Here is a 20,526-nt window from a genome sequence, read left to right as displayed (position 1 = left end):
CATGTGGTTTCTTTTGTTTTCCATCCTGATAAAGAATAATGCAGTGTCGGCTCAATAATTCTTTTGTTTGCTTTTTGGTACACGCATATTTCGGTTCAATGTTTTTTTAATTTTGTTCGTTATCATTATTATACTTTCTTTATATTTTGTACATGATTTGATTGTTTATGTAGTTGTACAGGTTTTGAGGCATGTTGAAAGCATGTTAATGTAATTTCGTATAGTTTTCTTTTCCAATTTGAAGCTGTTAAAAATCATTATTCGTATCTACAGGTTGCTAATTTTGAGAAATCAGATATACCCTATATTCTATTACGATTTCTAAGAAGTATTGCTATTGAACAATTACTATAACAATAGGCAAATATTTTAAATTTGAAATGGTTATTGTTGATTTTGTTTTTAGTTAGGGTTTAGGTTCCTAGATTAGGTTTTGTACCTCTAGGTTATCGGTTTTTTTTATTCCCATAGTTGATGTTATGTTAGAATACTAAGATCAATTTTATCCTGTTTCTTAACTTGGTTTATTTAAAAAGTAACAACACATGAATAATTGATTGTCGTAAGCATAAATATTAATCAGAAAAAGTAAAGTTACTCCAAGACGAAATATATTTTTAATGAGTTTTATTAACTTTAACTCTTAAGACTAAGTTTAAGCATTTACAAATAAAAAAAATTTGTAAAAAAAAAGTACACAGTTGTTATATTAAAGTTATAAAAATATAATAAATATTTTTTTTAATAAAATTTTATTATTATTAATTGTTTATTCTATTAACAAAAATTTATTTTTAATTATTAACTAAGTTTATCATTCTTCAAAAGATTTTCAACATCTTTTTATTTAGTCTTTTTTTTCTACATCAATCCTCAATAGAATATTTTTCCAATGGTCTTTACCAAATAATCATTTTATAATTTTTGTTTTTAATTTATTTCTTTCAAATATCATAAGTTTTTATTTGATTGTTTAAATATTACAAGTTTCTCATTTCAGCTTCATAAATTATAATTATATTATTATTAAGCACTAATTTTAAATCTTTCTTCCTCATGTCAATTTATAACATTCAAATAAGGAAGTTTAGCTTTTATTTTTCTTCTCTTCCTTGTCCTTTTTTTTTTTTTTTTGTATAGACGTCTTTCTTTCTTTTTTCTTCAATATCTTGATTAGGGATGAAAATAAGCTAGACTACTACGCTTTGCATAAATAGGCCTGACCTGTCTAATAATTTTAAAGCCTAAGTGTGACTTATTACCTACCATAGGCTTTTTATTAAGCTTACATTAACCTTTTTAAAATTCTAATTTACCTTGTTAGTCTTTTTAATGGTCTACTTTATATCGAGACGTTCAATAAGTCGTTAAGTTTCCTTATAAATAGACTATTAAACCATATAAATAAATGTTTTTAAAAGTCATTAGCCTTATATCTAAATAAACTATTAAAAAAAAGATATAATATAAACAAGTGTGTAAGATTGTAAGAAGATATAAATAAGATGAAACGAATTAGTGATAGACGTAATTGAGATAATGCAATTTAAACCAGTGTTATGCATATAGGATATGCAAAAAAAATCCAAGCAAAATTTTCTCTTATAAACTATGTGCTATTACATAGAAACATTTTTCAACTCTAACCAAAAGATTAAAATTTTGAATCTAAGATTTTATTATCTTAAGATTTAATTAATTTAATATATTATTATATTATAATTTTTATATAAATTTATTTAATGTATTATTATAAATTTTAAATAAATTTAATAGACTTTTTCTTAAGTTCAAGTCTATTTAATTAATGAAACTTTTTAAAAAATTTAAATTAAGCTTATTAATTAAATAGGTTAGACTGAAATAAGCTTTAAATAAATTAGATAATAGATTCTTGTTGAAGAGTCTAATCTATTTTTATTTCTACTCTTGATAATAAGATTGATAATAAGAATGTAAATTAATCTAGTTCTCAATCTGAACAATTTAGAATATTGATGAAATAAAAAAAAAATTGTCACATTAATCAAGAATTGGCCCAAAATCAGCAAATGTCGGGTATATAATAGTGCTACTATACCTAAACTAATTTTTGTTTAATAAAATATATAATTTCCTTGTTTTTCTAACATTTTAAGGCTAAAGATAGAAAATGTATATGGGAATTGCTATTGTTTAATTATTTACTATAAATTATTCGTTTTATAAAACACGTAATATATTCTTCAAAAATTTGTTGACCCAAATTTTTATAATTTTATATTAATTTATTATTTACTATATTATATAATTTTAAAGTATATATTTATTTAGTAATAATTTTTCCTTAATTCAATTAACAAATCAATTAATTTTAAAAAATCCATATAATTTACCTTCGCTCCATTTGCTCCCGTATTCTTTCTTCTGTTTAAAATTAGTACTAATGTTTCCCTTTCTTACTAATATTAGTATATTTGTTTGCTTTTCCATTTTTTTCTTTTTTTCATTCATTAACTTACAAAAAATATTTTAAATAAATCTTTTTTTTTTATCAAAAGTATTAACATTATTAAAAAAATATTATTCAACTTTTTTTTAGTGAATTCTTGGAAAAATATAATATATCTAGTTGTTTTTTTTTTTTTTGTTACATTTTTTTTCTTTTTTCTCTTCCTCCTTTTCTTCTTTTTTTTATCCTTAATCCGTGTCTTCACAACTCTTTTTTTTATTTATTTAAACTTCTACAAAATATTCTCTTTTTTCTTTCCCATTCGCATCTCAACAACTAGTTTCCCCTCCCTTCAAACTTTGACAAAAATTTCACTTTTTCAATTGAGGTTATAGAAGAAAACAATGAGAGAGACAATGATGGTGAAATTTTTTTAGTGTAAATAAGACATTGGTGACCATTTTGATAGAGACAAAACCCCAAGATTATAGTGCATAACAATGACTATTTTGATTCACGCGCACTGTAGTTATTCACCACAAATTTTGCTAATCATCCCTCTTATTATTTTTAATCCTTCTTTTTCCCTTATTTCTCTTCATCTTTCACTTTTAATTCCACCTTATGGTATTTTTTTGTTTTTAAAATGGACCTCCCTCTTACTCCTTTGTCCTAAAGTTTTAAGTTTTGGTTATTGTTTAACATATTATTTAGTAAAAAAATTCACAAGGCTATTTGAATATCATAATATCTTTTTCAATACAATTATGGTAGAAGAAGAAAAAAAAAGAAAAAGAAAAAAGAAGACTCTTGTCGAAGTTTAAAAATAGGAGAAATTTATGAAAGCGTAAATTAGAAGTAAGATGGGAAAAAAATGCATGAATTAGAAGATGAGAAAAAAAAAGAATAAAGAGAAGACAAGAAAGCTATCAACAAAATTTATTAAAACATATTGTGTTTTTGTTAAAATTTATAAGAAAGAAATATATGAATAATAAATTTTTAACAAAGTTAACATTTAAAAAAAATTATTGAAAACACTTTCTTACGTTAAAGGACTACTCTAATATCATGTGTGTATAGTAAATTCAATTTGTTCTTTATAAAATTATTATTTTTATTTAACTTTATATTTTTAAAAATTGTTGATGGTAATTTCTCTCACTAACATGACTTTATAAAAAAACAAAGTGGCATGTGACAATGTTTAAGCTAGTCACATTACTATATTTAACAAAAATTAATACTTTTTAAAAATATAAAAAGAAATAAAAAATGTTGTACAAGAACTAAAATAAAAATTAAATATACTTTTAAAAACTAACAATATACTTAATTAAAAAATTATTTCACTTTTTTTTTTATTAATATTCTTAATACCGTGCTCAAATGATAAACATGATGGTTAGGGGGCCTAGTGAGGGTGGCTGTAACTTTTAATTGCTGACACGAAATCATCATCATCATCATCCTTAGTGGCTACTGGATAGGCTCCTCCTCGAACAATCGGTGATGGAATTTGAATTTAAGGTCACTCACATGCAGAGAGGGTCACTTACTTACAATGCGAATGTGAATGCCAGAGTTGGTGTGGGTCCCATCTATGCCTCATTTTTGCGAGGAAATGACATGAATGGACCAAATTTATGGTATGTCTTTTGTAGAATAAAGGTGGCATGTATGGTGGGGTGTATGGTGATGCATGATGCATGGTCCATTCGCTTTTTGCTAAGCATTCATTGCTGCTTTATTTTACATGTTGGGTGGATTTGAATGGCATGAAGACTTGGCTCTTAGTTAATGCATATGAGAAGATATGAGGTACAGCAGCATGTGCCCCCCAAGTGGTAGTTGTGCTCTATTATTGTTTTCCCATTTCGGTATTCTACTCCTCATTTGTCGTGGATCTAAAATCACAAAACAGTGAGAACTATTTACAAGTAATTTTCTCATTCCTAGACTCCATCAAAATAACAATGTTACTTTGCTCACGGTGGAGATCATAAGCATCCAATCACACACTTGAAGTTAATAAAGCATCAAATTACACAGCAAATCTTTTGTAATATATCCGTTAGGATACGGGTTTCTATTTTATAAACATTCAAACCATAAGAAGATATTTGCAACAAGACTACAAACCCATTCCTCAAGTGGTCCTCATCTTAAGACACAGTAATGAGATCTTTATCCAATTATTTGCCATTATCTAACAGGGAAGTTCACATGCAACACAGGAATAGCAATATTCAGAACTAACTTTACACATGAATTCCTTCCTTCAAACCCTTGTCCTGCCACGCACGTGCATGCAGATGCGTATGCGCCCCTCTCAAATGCGTCACATCTTTTTCTTTTTGTCCTTTTTCAACTTTACCACTAAAACATTATATTACATACATCAAACAACAAAGTGAAAAACATAACATGAAAAATCACGCTTTGGCTCATAAGAATCGTCTAACAAATCGGGTACTTATTTATGTCTCGGGTCACCCACAAAACTTAGCAAGTCTTCAACGGGTTTCCACACAAACAATCGTTGTTACTAAACGACGACGCTTCAAGGTGATCAAAGGGTGACCCGAGAGGAATGGATCCACATAAATGGTTGTGACTAAGATCCAAATGCCCAATATACTTAGCCGACGACAACGAACCGGGTACCCGACCCTTCAAATTGTTGTAAGACAAATCTAAAGCCATGAAATAAGACTTTGACCCGAAAACATCGGGTATGGCTCCTTCAAACCCGTTTCGACTTATGTTCAAAATACCCATTCCGGGGTTACTTAACAAACTCGAAGGTATTAAACCTTTAAATAAGTTACTATCCAAATTCAAAGTAGAAAGAACCGGCATTCTTCCAAGCTCGTACGGAACCGAACCGGTTAACCGGTTCATGGACAAATCCAAATCCGCGAGCCGGTAAATTTTAGAAATAGAAACCGGTATTGAACCGGATAACTGGTTTCGACTCAGCAATGCTCGGCTCAGCATGCCGAGGTTCCCGAAATTCTCAGGAATCTCGCCGCTGAGTCGATTATTACTGAGGTCAAGGTGTTTGAGGGAACCGAGTTCCACAATTGACGCCGGAATTTTGCCGGAGATTGCATTGTCTGCAAGATTTAAGACGGTGAGGCGCTGCAATTTCCCGATGTCGGCGGGGATTTCGCCGGTGATTTTGTTCCCGATGAGATCGAGAATGTGGAGAGAGGAGAGTGAGGTAATGCAGGAGGGAATCTCGCCAGAGACGTCTTTCCAATCGGCGACGACGAGACTTTTGAGGCTGTCGATGTGACAAATAGCCGGCGCGATTTTTCCGGTCATGTAGCCGGAGCGACCCGATTTTTCGAAAATCGGGTCTTCTGACTCGCCGCGGAGGTTGATGTCGGTGACGCGGCCAGTGTTGGCGTCGCAGCTGACGCCGTACCAGTTGAGACAGCAGTTGGCGCTGGTCCATGAATTGAAGAGACCGAGGTAGGGTTCGTTCAGCGCCGCTTTGAAGGCTAGTAGCGCCGCCCTTTCCGACGGCGAGCAACCGTTCACGGCGGCGCAGAGGACCGTGAAAATGGCCGTTGCTATGAATAGGAACGAAGGCGAAGCCATTGTTTGTTTTTTTTTTTTCTCTCCCTAGAGTGGAGAGAGAGAGAGAGGGGGAGTTGAAAGCATGTTAAGTGAAGTTTGAATGGTTTATATATACGTGTTAAGTGACCGAATTACCCCTTGTATGTTATTGTTATTACCGTCGGTGAACTGGTGTGGCTTTTTGTTGTTTATGCCATTGCTGGTACGACATGCTGAGGATTAAGATTAATGGATGGCTCGTTTGGTTTAATATCCATTTGGGTTATATTTTTAGTGTTTTTATTATTTTTAAGTGATTTTGATCACTTTTTAAAATAATAAAACTATTTTAAATGAAAATTACTTAAATAAAACGCAGTAAATAAAAATAATTTGAAATATAAATTTGTAAACCTGATGTTATATCGTCACAAGAAAGCAAATTTTACAAAATTAATTTCACAACATCAAATCATAAAATTTGTTCTTACGAGATCATCGTGTTCATTCTGTGCAAACAAACACAAGCTTTTTATAGAAATAGAGAAGGTGCTGTTTTCGAATGTTTGTTTATTAATAGATGGAAATTTTTATATATTTCATTTGAAAATCAAGTCACGTAAAAATAAATTTTGTTTATACTTCTTGTAATTAGATTAAATATTACAGATCTTTGACAATTAATTAAATAAGAAGTGTTTGTGTTATTGTTCCAGAGAAATAAAAATTTCATAAGTTAGAATTTTTTTCTCAAAAGAAGGGTTTACCTTGATCAAGATTTGTTAATTATTTCTACTTAAAAAGTAATTTTTAGGTGTTGAATTTACTCTTTCTTCTAAAAAAATATTGCGTTAAAATAGTATTTGATTTAGAGTTGAAGTAGAAACTTTTGAGTAAAAATTCACAATATAACTTTGATAATAACATTTTAAGTGGCCAATAAGTATTATTTTGATAAGTTTCTTGTGAAAAATATGATTTAAAAAAAATAACTGACTTTTTAAGTTGAAATAAAAAGATACTTTTGAAGAGTTTTTATCACAATTATGACTCTTGAAATGTGATTTTTTAATCGAAAAGTGACATTTTAATAAAATTTTGGTGGATTCATGAATGAGTTTTTGCACATAAAATTGAAAGGTATAAAAATATCAAAGTTATCAAAAAATATGTAAAAGAAATTGGTTAAAGTTATTCCTAAAATAAAATAAAAAAAAGTACAATGATTTTAAAGAAGATTGAAGATTTGTATAAAAAAAATTGATAAGAGTGATTAGTGACGGTTGTAGGTCCAAATATGAGACTTAAATTGTGAAAATTGTGTATAACAGTGACACATGCGTAGTTTTTAAGTAGTCATAGAAAGTTATTTTGTACTTATTTACGACTAGATCTTCCATGATAGTTTTAGGTGTCAATTTCTTCAGTTAAATACTTGTACATTTTATTTGAATACTTTGTAAACATTTCATGCACAAGTTAGACCCAATGAAAAAAGATTGACAAGAATATTATCTTAATTGAAGTTGTACTATACATTTATTTCAAGTTATTTCATTGAATTTACTTTCAATATTTCTATATTTAGTTTTGCTATTTTTGTGTAATTCATCTTCTTCTCCTTTTTCTGTTTTTATTTTCTATTTCGATTGAAAATTACTTGTTCACGTCTCTAGTTTCTGTTAACAATGCACTATAAAAAATTCATTAAGAGAATATCAAATTTAATCATAAATTAATATTACATATATTTATTTATTAAAAAATTCATCATAAATTGTTATCGAATAGAAATTTATGTTATAAGAAAACTGTGTTACATTATCTTATTATATAAATTATAACTGATATATACACAGTGTAAAAAAGAAAAATAGTGAAATAAATATTATACATAATTTAACTTAAGCTGAATAAATATAATTTACCTTAAAAATAAATAATTTTTCAACCCGTCAAACAATTCACCAAAACAATGCTAAACTTATAACTATTGTGAGAAGTAAGAATATAAATGAGAAGTATTCTCAATCAATCATTTTAAAGACAAAATACTATTCGAGAGCAACACCCACACACATGCTTATAAGTAAAATTATAAATAAATAATTTTTTGTAAAGTTAAAGAAAAATAGTTAGAAATTATAATTTTTTTATTCTTAAAATGTGACTTTACAAATTTTAAGAGCAATCAATATAATGATCAGTAATAGTTATATATCTTCTCTTTTGATTGTATAAAATCTCCTTATCTAAAGCAATAACTATTCTTCTTTCATTAGTATTTATGTCCTTCAAATTTCATAATATTTAATTATTGTAAACTTTTATTATTTCCTTAGCTTCTTGATGATGTTTTGGAAAAGAACTTAGAACACTAATTGAAGTGAAATAGAATAACGTTTAACTCTATACAATCCACTGTTTTAAGAGGATACTCATGCATGATAATAGCACTTACAAACTCTTCTTCATTGTCAACTCTAAATATACCACACTCCAATGTCAATTCAATATAAAAAGAATATTAAATAATTATTTGATACCAATTAAGTTTTAAGTTCTGACCATAAAAGCTGAGGTATTATTTACATTACAACTCTTGATGTGTGCACACTTAAGGTATATAGTACAAACATTTAATCGCAGAACCTAAGTGATTCTATATTTAGAGGTTCCTCCCTTCTTGTATAATAAATATGCCATATTAATTTTTCATTTAAATTATAATTTGATTTTTGAAACTTTTAAATAATCATAAATTTACGTAGTGGTGTAAAAGAATTATGAATTATCATAGAAAATAAATGAATATTTTTAAAAAGGAGTACTTTTATAGAAAGCATTAAGATTATTAAATAAGGAATAATTGAACTAAACATGAGATAAAAACATTCTAACTCAGAATATTTCAGAGAGTCCGAATATATTTTTAACAGTCTTAAAAAATAAAATTTCCAAAAATTATAATTTCAAAGAGTAATGCACAAGTCAGGCAAAATTTAATTTTTATTTTATTTTTAAATCTCTTTACAAGTTTTGGTAAACTTAACCCCCATACCCCCATCAGATTTATCGAATTAAACTAAAATAATAATAATTCAATTTAAAATTTAACCTTACATTTTATCCAGCTGAATCTGAACAGATGAGTTTAGCTTTAAATAGTATTGTGCTAGAGTGGTAAAGGTTACTCCGACAAGTTGTATTTATGGACACATGATACTATCCCATGTGTGGGTCCAAATTGTACTACAATCATTACTTCCATTACTCTGTCAGTGGACCCATTTTGGATTTGGTTGACGGAGTTGCTCTCTTTCCTTTTGGCTTCGCTCCAGAATATAATAAAATTCAATCACTCACCAATTCCTCACTATCACCATCGATAACATTATTATTTTTTCACTAAATTCTGTTGCTTTTATCGTTTTCACTCTTTCTCAGCGTTAAGATCAAAACCCAAAAACGTGAGTAATCTGACTCACTGTACAATCAAAAGTAAAAGACGTATAAATTTACTTGATAAGGTCCTATATTTCAAGCGAGAAATAGTATCACGCTAAACACTGTAAATAATAGTACAAAAAATTACAAGGGTACACTTGGTGAGACCTTCAACATTTATTAGTTATAAAATAGAGTTAATAAATAGTAGATAATTAATTAAGGTATTAATACCCACAATAAAATTAAGAATTAGAGTAATTTGCATTAGTTTGTGGTGGGAGTCAAATCATTTGTTCCGTTTGATGTGTGTCGTGTACTACTCAAGAATTTTAAGAAAAATTTCGTTTTAAAGTAAAATTTCCAGTTAAATCTTTGTAAAAGTTCTGTTTTAAGATAAGAGGGTTCTACTTTATCATTTTGTTATGTTTATTACTTCTATTCTCATAGATCTTGTCATGTATGTGCAATAATTCTTATTTTATGAAAAATAATTGATAAAAAGTGAGAATAATTGGTTGTTTATATGATTTTATGATGAATACATAGTGAAAATGTGATATTATGTTTAAATAGTGCATGATAAGGTATATTAAGGATGATTGATATGATTTTATGATTTTGTGATATGAAATATATAAGGAGATAAATGTTTCATATTGTGTTACATGTAAAAAAAATGTGTATTATGAATATATCATGGTTTGATGTATATGATAAAAAGTATGTGAAAATATAATGAAAAATATGTGTGAACATGAGAAATGGCATATGTGAACATGTGAATATACTTGAAAAAGTATGAGATGGAAAATGATATGATTATAGAGATACACTGGAAGAGTGGAAGATAAAGACGATATAGGATATCTTGCGAAAATGTAGAGTGGTGAGTGACATTTAGGATTGTGCACAGAATATTATGTACGAATACACCACATGGTCGCACACTTGTTTCCTAACTTGACTCTTGACCATTACCTTTGTTAAGGGGCTGTCTATTGCATGTGTTGTATCTATATTGCATTGGACCATCCGGCGACTATTTACATAGATGTGTAAGACCTCGGGATAGAGGCATCAGATAACTGTGACCATAGGGCGCGGTAAGCGCAGGTAAAAAGGAAAAGAAATTGTGCATCTGTGAAATATAATGTGTTTATGTATTGAGATGATAACTTGCTTTATAAGACACTGTGATATGTAATACCATAATATTTTCTTTAATCTTGATAAGATGTGTTTTATGATGAATATGTGTTATGTATGAGTGGTAGTGTAGAAACTCACCCTTACACAACATTTTCAGAAACCAGAATGAATAGTATCAGGCTCGCAGTGCATGAATGGATGAAAACTACTATAAACCTTAGTTATTTTGAGTTATGTAATGAATATTTTCAGTTTTATAACATTCTTTTGAAACAGTTGTAAAACTATTATTTCTTTTTGTTGCTGATGAAAATTTTAGAATCTTTATTTTTATAAAGTACTTATGAAATAATGAAATATATAAAAAGATGTCAATAAAAAATTAACAATTATATAAGAAAAAAATGTTTTTTAAAGAAACAAAATTGATAATTTAATTTTTTTAAATTTGTCAAATCTTTTTAATGCGTTTTTAATATTTTTTTCCCTTAAAGATGTTGTGAAGAAAAGTGCTAGACTTGCTGCGCAAGAATGGGAAAAGAGTGAAGTGTCCATCCACATGAATATGGGTTGGCTCCAACTTCCACGTTCCAACAAGTTTCTCAACTTGAATTAATGGTCCTCACAATGGAACATGAATGAGAGTAATCAGGTCATATGACTCATCTGGGGGCCATATCGTCGTGTTTTGGACATCTTTTAAAGTTTTCATGTGAAAGAAACCAAATATGCCCTCTGTTATGTGAAAGAAATTGCGATAAGGGTTGGCCACAGAGGAGTAGCTAATATATGGAAATGATTGAAGCTCGTGAGCATTTAGATTACCATTTTTTTTTTCTGTCTAGTCATTTAGATTACTTTAAATTATTGGATAAAGATTGTTCCCCCAGTACTTTTGATCAAATTGTTAGTTACCAGAGTTTTTTTGTTTCAAAAAGAAAATCAAATGCAACGAATTACAGTGTGTTGATTTATTATGTGAGAAAAAGATAACTGTTTCGCAAAACCAATGAATTATGTGACTATTTCTCCCATCAAAGAAGAGGATCAATTTCCAGGTAAATATTTATACATATGCTAATTATTATTATTTATAGCTCAGGCGAAACTCAGTAAGCCTTTCAAGGAAGAATGAAGGGAATGAAAAGCTGAGAATGCGTATTGTGAGAAATTGAATCTGTACACTTGGAATTCATGCGTGATTCAAAAGGGAGTAGACATTCTCCTATTAATCTATTAGTGATAATGACCGAGGGTAACAGTTCAAAAATGAAACATCATACTCAAGCATATATAATAAGTTGAACATGAGAAGGCTCAAGCTGTTAAAAGGACTACATAAAGAAGCAAAACAGTAATTCTTCGATCTCTCTTTTCGCTACATTCCACCACATCAATTTGCAGTTGAAAAAGACTAACCCTCCACATGCCACAACCATTAGATTGAGATATTACATGTGGATCGGTACAGAACAACGTTGTTAATATGTAACTCCACAAGATCTAGTCAGAGGCACATAAGAGTTTTGTGAGTGGAATTATATGTAGATTTGGGATTAACTTTTGAATCTGAAACAGAATCTTCCATCTCAATTATGACTCCGGTTAGGATGTGATAACCACAATTAACTAAGTTCCAAGGAGTGTTCTATCTGGTTAAAATAAAATATTTATGATCAAGCAAAAATATCTTCAGCAATAAATGATTCCTCGGTATCAATACAGTTTTCTGAAGGTACCTGAAGTGGTTCATAGTGTAGTTGTCTAGAAGCTTCATACAAAGCTATACCAACACTTACAGATAGATTCAAACATCTGACATAAGTTTCAACCATTGGGATCCTGATAGTCCCACCACCAAATGGTTCAGTTTTGCAATCTAACAAGGCCTCAGGTGGCAAGCCACTAGTTTCAGAACCAAATAAGAGATAATCACCTTTTCTGTAGGAAAATTCCTGCGATGTAAAAAGGAACCATAAATATTGGACCATTCACAGTTTCCTTACATTGCTTTGTTTTGGATGCAAAGCACATTCCTTTTAAACATAATAAGAAACCTTGCTCATATTTCTTGCTATAGGGATAGGTTTACACCGAGGCTTGACTTTGAGATCTTACTTGTTTAACCTAGTCATAGATATGCTTACAAGTGATAGTCCTAGTTGAAAAATCAATTGGATATTAAGAATGCATTCCTTAATTTCAGGAGGCCTTCATGAAAATTCCTCCCAGACTTGAATCACAGGAAACTACATGCAAAGTATGCAGACTCTGCAAATCTTTTTATGGACTCACCTAATACCCTCGAGCATGATTTGATAAATTGACTCAAGTTGTAAAGGAAGATAGGTTCATACAATGTCCAACAAACCACACCATGTTAAACAGCCTGTTGAAGATGGCCTTGTTCATAGTGTCTGTTGATGATACTGTCATCACAGGTAATGATTAGTGTACAGCTGCTGCCCTAATTTTCCTATTTATACTGCTGCCTTGTGAGAGGTAAAAGAATACATTTTCTTCTTCAATGCCATTTGTTTCTTCAATCAACTTGTTAATTTTCTCTAAGCTTCAATACTAAGGGAAGAGAAAATACTAAGGATTGAAACAGAATCTTGGATTGTTTTGTTTTGGATAAAAGAAGGCATTCATTCAGACATGAAGACCTCAGGAAATGCAATGCCATATGAGACACCAGGCATCAAATAGAGAAATGCTATAATTAAAGGAATTATACTATTAGTAACCACTCACAGAATGAATGTTTGTTCCCCTCTTTGTAAATGCTAGCAACCGCTTTTCACCATCCTGTACCAAACAATGATGACATGTGGAGTCAAAGGAGACGGAGCTATATGGAATTTGTCTTTATGAAAGATAATTACCTGTTGCCTAAAATAATCACGAAAATCTTCCCAAGAATCATGAACTTTAACAACCACATATCTGCAATTTTGTGTTAATAATGGAAAACAAATAAAAAGGAATAATGCAATTATGTCAATATTATTTTGAATAAAGCAATACTAGATCAGTTGAAACTACAAGATATATTATATTTTCGTAAAGAACCACACTTCAACCAGTCAAAACAAGCTTAGAGAAGGCAAAAGCTGGAGTCAGGCAGAACTCAATTTAAAATAAACAGTGATAGACAATTACATATATCCGGCATGGTAGAAGTGATTGTCTAGAATAGCTGGAGAGATGCAAATTTGAAAGAATCAATCTAAAGAAACATATGTCCATGGATACGGCCAATAATCCAATCCAGCACGCTTTAGTTTAGTATCATCCACCTGAAATCCTAATGGCTGAAATTATAAAGAAATACAAAGGATATCATTAGTATGTTGACAGACCGAAAAATTGATGACAATCTTATCATCAAATGTTAAAAATTATTAGATTTAGAAATCAAAACTCACCCCAACTAAGTGTAGTCCAACAGCTGATGCTGCGCATGTTCTAGCAATACACCCAGTATTTCCTGGAATCTACCAAAAGCAGCATAAATTCCAGAGAAACCTTCAGTAATTGAGAGATTCTAGTCTAAACTTTAAAAAATGTTTACCAGGGCCAACTTGAACCTTAATATTCACTTCAATCAAAAGACTTTGTTCCGGCCCAACATTAACCATTTTGTTCTTCTTATCATTGATATCATTTTCAAGTTTATTCTATTGCTTTATTACAAGATTCTCAGATGAATAAGGAATTTATCAGGAAATGATATAATCAGTCTTGTAATATCTGGGTGGTGCTGTTAGGATACAAGAGAAAGATATAAACAAAAAGATCAATATTATTGAAGAAACTCATCCAGAGACAGATCTTTCCTAACTTTTCATTACCCACAGTTGACCCCATAACTCTCATACTCTCTCCCTATAACCACACTCCCCAACAAAATAACTAACTACCATCTCACGACCAATTTTCTTATGTGCTACCTCATTAACTAACCCTCACATGGCACGCCCGGTTGAAGCCTCCTTTTCAATCTTGGAACCACAGGTTCTGTCAAATGTACTGACAGGAAGGACAAGTGACCTTTAATTTTATAAAAGAAGTCTTTTTTAATTAGTATTTAATACTACAACAGGGTACAGATCAAGGGTTTGAACTTCAAAAACAAGTCTGCTAAGAAAGCAAGCTTATTGAACATCAACAACAGTAAGTCATTGACAACATATGCAATACGTTTTACAAATAAACAAAGAATCATATTTGTGTACTCCATCCACACTCATCTACCATGTATTTAACAACACACCTGGCCACAACTTCATATATCCCCAAACAATAGATATGACATGTTAAGATGTCTCATATCAACTAGGAATAGAGCTAAAATACACCTTACAAAGCTTGAGCAAACCTCCTATTAGTTAGCTTTTTAGATAAGTTAGGCCCATTAGTAGTGTTCTAAAATGGTATTAGAGCCTATCCATTTTGAATATTGACTCATCCGCAATGTCCAATCTCGCAGACTTTAAGCCTCAAATGTCCAATCCTAAATGTGAAGGAAGGTGTTAAGATGTCCTACGTTGACTAGAAATAGAGCCAAAATACACCCAGACTTCAGCAAACCTCCTTTTATGAGTGAGTTAGGCCTAGTTTACTAATAACAACTTCTTCAAGAATGTATATTTTGCAACCAATTATTATTAACACATTCATTACTACTTTATAAGCGGTGGGAAAGAGTCCTAATCCAAGTTTCAATCTCTTCACCAACTCAACTAGGTCCTCCATCGAGAATCAAAATCCTCCATCGTGGATTATAGTTTGGCACACATCTTTGAGAACTTGTGGTGTGGTTTCTAAATGTTATTACTGTTTTGCTAACGTGTCCAAGTGCACACAATATGAAATTAATAACAACCAACAAGCAGTTCCATGATTAAAACAACTAATAAAAAATGTCATATTTAATTTTATTTCATTTTTATAAAGCTTTGAAACTACTTTAATGCTTGAGTAAATATTGTATCATTAAAGTCAAAAACTAACAGAAAGCAAAAGTAATGCCCCATGTATATGTAAGTTGAATAAGTGAATCTTACCTGAGGGGACACGAGCACAACCTGAAGAATTTTGGAGTGTGATGATTCGCTCGCTGGTAGTGCCTCTCCAACGCCACGAGGCAAAGTACCTTGCTTGCTTATTATTTTAGTTGAGCAGTCTGTGACACAAGGGAATTGAAATAAGAGAAAGAGAAAGGAAATTTAAGGCAGAAAGAGAGAAGAGAAATTACCGAGAGAGCAACGGGGTTTGAAGGAAGTGAAATGACGAAAAGGAGCGAATTTTGATGGAAAATGAAAACGGTTTGGAATGTTGAAGGATTTAAGTGCAGTCATGTCCATCGCCATTGCTCGCTCACACCTTAGCTGCCTGCCCTCTCTTATGCGCTCTCTATCCGTTGGAGTGCTGTTTTACTGTTCTCTTGCAGGTTACCTTTGTATAAATCTTGCGTGTTAATTATTTAATTATTTAGTGAGAATATTTTTAAAAATATTTTTAATTGAGAATATTTTTAAATGGGAATAGATTTTTTTATTATTATATAAGATTATTTTTATTTTTTTTATGATTTATTCTATATTATATTTTCTTTTCTAAATTTCCAAAATTTATTGAATTTTAAAATAATTATATAATGTATTTTTAATTATTTATAAAATATAATTTGATTTAATAATATTCACTTGGTGTGGTATTACTAGTTATTATTATTATAGTTAAACTACTTTACATTAATATATTGAGATTTGCAAAAAATAAACAATGATAAATGATTTTTTTTTTTTACAAACTAATATTTCACTTGTATGATAAATAAAATTTAAATGAGAAAATGACAATTATTGATAAAAAAAATTATTGAAAAAAAGACTTTTATAATTACATATCATTAATTTATATGAACCAACTAAACATTGCAAAAATTTATCTCTAAAACTTTCTTAGTTGAATATTAGAAGTTGATCTTAAAAGTATGGCTAATGTAACGATAACTTCTTATATTTTGTTTCACTCTAAAGTTATTCAAAACATAAAGTTTACCTTTATAAAGCACGTCCTTAAACTTATTTTAGAATACTTTTCTTATAAATGCTTGGATTCAACCACCTATTAGGTTGTTAAGGAAAATAAATTAGTTTAAAATATTATGATTACCTCTTGAAAAATGATGACTAATTTAATAGTAATATAACCTACATGGACATTGAGCAAAAACATCTCAATAGAAATAATATCGTGTTGATTACCATATCTAATCATATTCTACTTGCAAATTACCGGTGGCTTAATTTTTCATATTGATTTGAGGGAAGAAATGTAAGAAATCTTGTTCAAATTGAGAGTCATCTTCTCATAATCAAAGAAATTTTAAAATTACCTACCAAATTAACTTTCAATCATTGAAACTTTAAGGGACAATGAAGAACCTAACCAATTGTTAGTGTTCAAGAAAAAAAATAAACAATATATTTAAATAAAATATATGAAGTATGAATAAACATGCATATTCCAAAATAAGAAGATAGAAACACTATTAAGTGTTGGATATTATGATTCCAAAATAGGCTGTAAATCAATTAGTATAAATAAGTAAATAGAAACAAAGTGGGATATAGGAAATGCAAAAAACTATATGGAAATAATTTGACAAACTTCTTAGATTCACTGAAAAGTTGTGATAAAGATTTGCAGTAATTACCCGCCTAAGTATAAACACATTATTCTACATGAATACTAGTCTTTTAATAGCAAATCTTGCAAATTGAGTTATAAAAACTTTACAGTAATACAATTAAAATAAAATATTTAGATATTGTAGAATTGATTATTTTATTATTTTTAATCATTGTAGGTGTTATTAGTGTGGGTGTGACTATTATTTTATAGCAAAATATATGAATATTGCCATCAAAAGAATTACAGAGTATACTATAATAATTAGTAAATGTTACTATTATTCTTTATGGTATTCTATTTTGATTTAATTTTATTTTTTATTTTATTTCTGATTATGCACTGTTAGAGTAATTATAGAAAAAAAAATTTATATGTTAAGTCTGATTAAAAAATATATAATATAAAATATGATTCAATATTTATTTCAAATTATTTTTTTATTTTTATTTAAATTATTTTACTGTATCTCTAATTTAATAATTTTATTATTATTAGAAAGTTTTAAAAAAAAAATACTAACTATTACTCCATAATTTCTCTTTTGACAATTATTTTTTATTTTATTGTATCTCTAATTCAAAGATTTTATTATTATTGGAAAGTTTTTTAAAAAAATTATAGAGTATATTTTAATGATTAATAAATATTATTATTTTTATTTAAGATATTCTATTTGATTTAATTTTTCTTTTGATTATATACTGTTAGAGTAATTATACAAAAAATTCTTTCATGTTAAGTCTAATTAAGAAACTAATAATATAAAATGTGATTTAATATTTATTTCAAATTATTTGTTGTTTTTTATTTAAATTATTTTATTATATCTTTAATTCAAAAAAAAATTATTATTAGAAAGTTTTTTTTTTTAAATACTAACTATAATCCATAATTTTCCTTGACAATTATTTTTAAAATATTTATTGGAATCTTAACTAAGTTTCGTTCAAGGTGAAAAAAAAATTTCATTATAAAAATTTTAAATTTCTTGTTAATTAATAATTAGAGAAATTAATGTAATAAAACTAATTTTTTCATTTACTATTGAGAAAGTGTAGAATTTATTATTTTTGTTATTTTTTTAACACTCTCAAAAAAAAAATATTCTTACGTTACATGTACATAAGTGAATTAAGTTTAGTATATTATATAAATTTAAAATAATAAGTAAAATTAATGTTTTTGTTTTTAAATTAAATATTAAATTTAATTTTATTCTTTAATTTTATTTTCATTCATTTTCATCTAGATCTTTAAAAAAATTTAAATAAATTATTTTTGTTAAAAATGTAGACTCTTTTAAAAAAAAAAATTATCTATTTCTATCACATTTCATATCATTGTTCATTTTCTTCTTCTTCATGATTTGAACTTTCTCTCTCACTCTTCTAATTGTTCTGTACAAACATCCAACATGCGCTTTTGTCCTTATAAGGATACTTCCAAGTTGAATACATTCGTACTAAATTTGACGGTAATAAACTTTGATTATGCTTATTATATGTTTTTTTTTTTTTCAGAACTTGAACTTCAATATCCAATTTAACAAAATAACAAAGTTCTAAGGGCATTTTCAAAATTTACATAATTTATATATATTTACAGTACTATTCAGCGAGGAGTTCAAAATACAAGTTTTTTGAATAATAATTACATTTCTTGCAAAATATAACTAAACAGTCTAAACCTATTTCTACAACCTAGACGGACAAAAATAATTAACGCTACAAATTTTCAAAAGTGCCAACTTCGTCATCCCTTAGCAACACAGCCATATATATATTAATAGCAAAACCAAACATCTCGCAACATTAATTAAGCATTTCTAAACGAATTAAACAACTTACAGCATTAATAAGACTGTTCAACATAGTTCAACATTCTCACAACATATATTACAATACTCATTAAGCAACAGAGAAATCTACTCAGCAATAATACTCTGAGTTTTAACCTGGGGTCTAACCATACAACGACTTACTCCCGGCTAAAATAAAATAAAATTGATAATAACTCAACATTTACTAAACAAATAAGTTAGCTCAGATAAGTTTCTCTTACCTGAAATAAGTTTTTCCTCAAATCAAACTTCATGTGAGTTCCCAAGTATAGAAACAACGCCCGCGGTTTAGATTTTTCCCACTATTAAGAATTAGAGACTTTAGAGAAGAGGAACCCAAGAAATAAAACACAGAGTTAAAGATTAAGGTCTCGAGATTTCACCTAGATCCACACTAAACAACGGTTCTTACTTGGATCGAGAAGAAATCCGTTTTTGAGAAGGTTTCTCTAAGGTAAGATGGTGAGAGAACAGAGAGAAAAACTGTCTGGTGAGAAATAAATGTTTATGAGCGTTGAGGTTTCTTAAATACCCTTCCAGGCGTTCTTGTTTGAGCAAGCTTTTCTCTTTCCTAGACGAGCTCACCCTCGCTTGGGCAAGAAAACCAGATAGTTGAACTTTTCAGATTTCTGCTATTCTCACTCACTTGAGTGAGCTGCATCTCGCTTGGGTGAGTAGCATTCTCTTCTGAGCGAGATTGGGTCTAGAGAGCTACCCATTTTCCTGCAACTCCTCACTTGAGCAAACATTTCTCGCATGAGCAAGAGGACGATTGGGGTAATCTTATTTGCTCTCGCTTGAGCGAGATTGGGTCTAGAGAGCTACCCATTTTCCTGCAACTCCCGCTTTGTAACATCCTCGTTTTTCTAAACAGTTAATTTGTTAATATAATTATAATTTAGATTATAATTCTTTAATTTTTTGATTTTACTATTTTTATATAATTTTTTAAATAAAATTAAATTTTATAGTTAAAAAATAAAAATAATTTCTTGAATGAAACTGGCTAAGTAACATTAAATTCAAAGTACACAACATAGGAGGGTATTATTAATATTTTTAATGCTTTTTTATCGATTAGTTAATAAATTAATAAATAATTTTTATAAAAATATATTAATAACATTAAAATTTATTGTTATAAAAAACATTTTAAATTATTTAATTAAAATATTTAATATTTTTTTTATTTTCATAGATATTTACAACGTGATTGATTTAGTTTAAAAGAGAAATGTTTTGAAACATTTTTTTTATCATAGCCAATTTTAACAAAGCATAGATGTCTAGAAAGAAAATATTTCTTAAACTGTTAGAAGGGATGGTTAAAAGTATTTTTTTAATTGAAATATATTTTTAAAATACATGTATGTAAAATAAAATA

The 20,526-nt window shown here is 28.9% G+C and overlaps 2 protein-coding genes across 3 annotated transcripts; both read right to left on the bottom strand.

Annotated features, from left to right (window-relative positions):
* Positions 1–4,764: 4,764 nt before the first annotated feature.
* On the bottom strand, positions 4,765–6,042 carry LOC113855384 (DNA damage-repair/toleration protein DRT100-like). Its single transcript, XM_027487009.1, has one exon. The coding sequence runs from the start codon at positions 6,038–6,040 to the stop codon at positions 4,937–4,939; it is 1,104 nt and encodes a 367-aa protein (XP_027342810.1). The 5' UTR covers positions 6,041–6,042; the 3' UTR covers positions 4,765–4,936.
* Positions 6,043–11,856: 5,814 nt separating this feature from the next.
* On the bottom strand, positions 11,857–16,042 carry LOC113855469 (putative tRNA (cytidine(34)-2'-O)-methyltransferase). 2 transcript variants are annotated; one of them, XM_027487116.1, is made up of 8 exons: positions 15,858–16,042; positions 15,667–15,785; positions 14,026–14,094; positions 13,853–13,911; positions 13,483–13,543; positions 13,352–13,405; positions 12,337–12,552; positions 11,857–12,249 (listed from the first exon to the last, which is right to left on the bottom strand). In XM_027487116.1, the coding sequence occupies exons 1-8, from the start codon at positions 15,970–15,972 to the stop codon at positions 12,223–12,225; spliced, it is 720 nt and encodes a 239-aa protein (XP_027342917.1). In that variant the 5' UTR covers positions 15,973–16,042; the 3' UTR covers positions 11,857–12,222. The 2 variants fall into 2 exon arrangements, with proteins under 2 accessions (XP_027342917.1, XP_027342916.1); XM_027487115.1 differs by having other exon boundaries at positions 12,080–12,552.
* Positions 16,043–20,526: the final 4,484 nt, after the last annotated feature.

Source organism: Abrus precatorius, unplaced genomic scaffold (assembly GCF_003935025.1).
Source record: "Abrus precatorius isolate BTA unplaced genomic scaffold, Abrus_2018 Scaffold11, whole genome shotgun sequence".
NCBI classification, from domain to species: domain Eukaryota; kingdom Viridiplantae; phylum Streptophyta; class Magnoliopsida; order Fabales; family Fabaceae; genus Abrus; species Abrus precatorius.
This window is presented reverse-complemented; position numbering and strand designations above follow the sequence as displayed.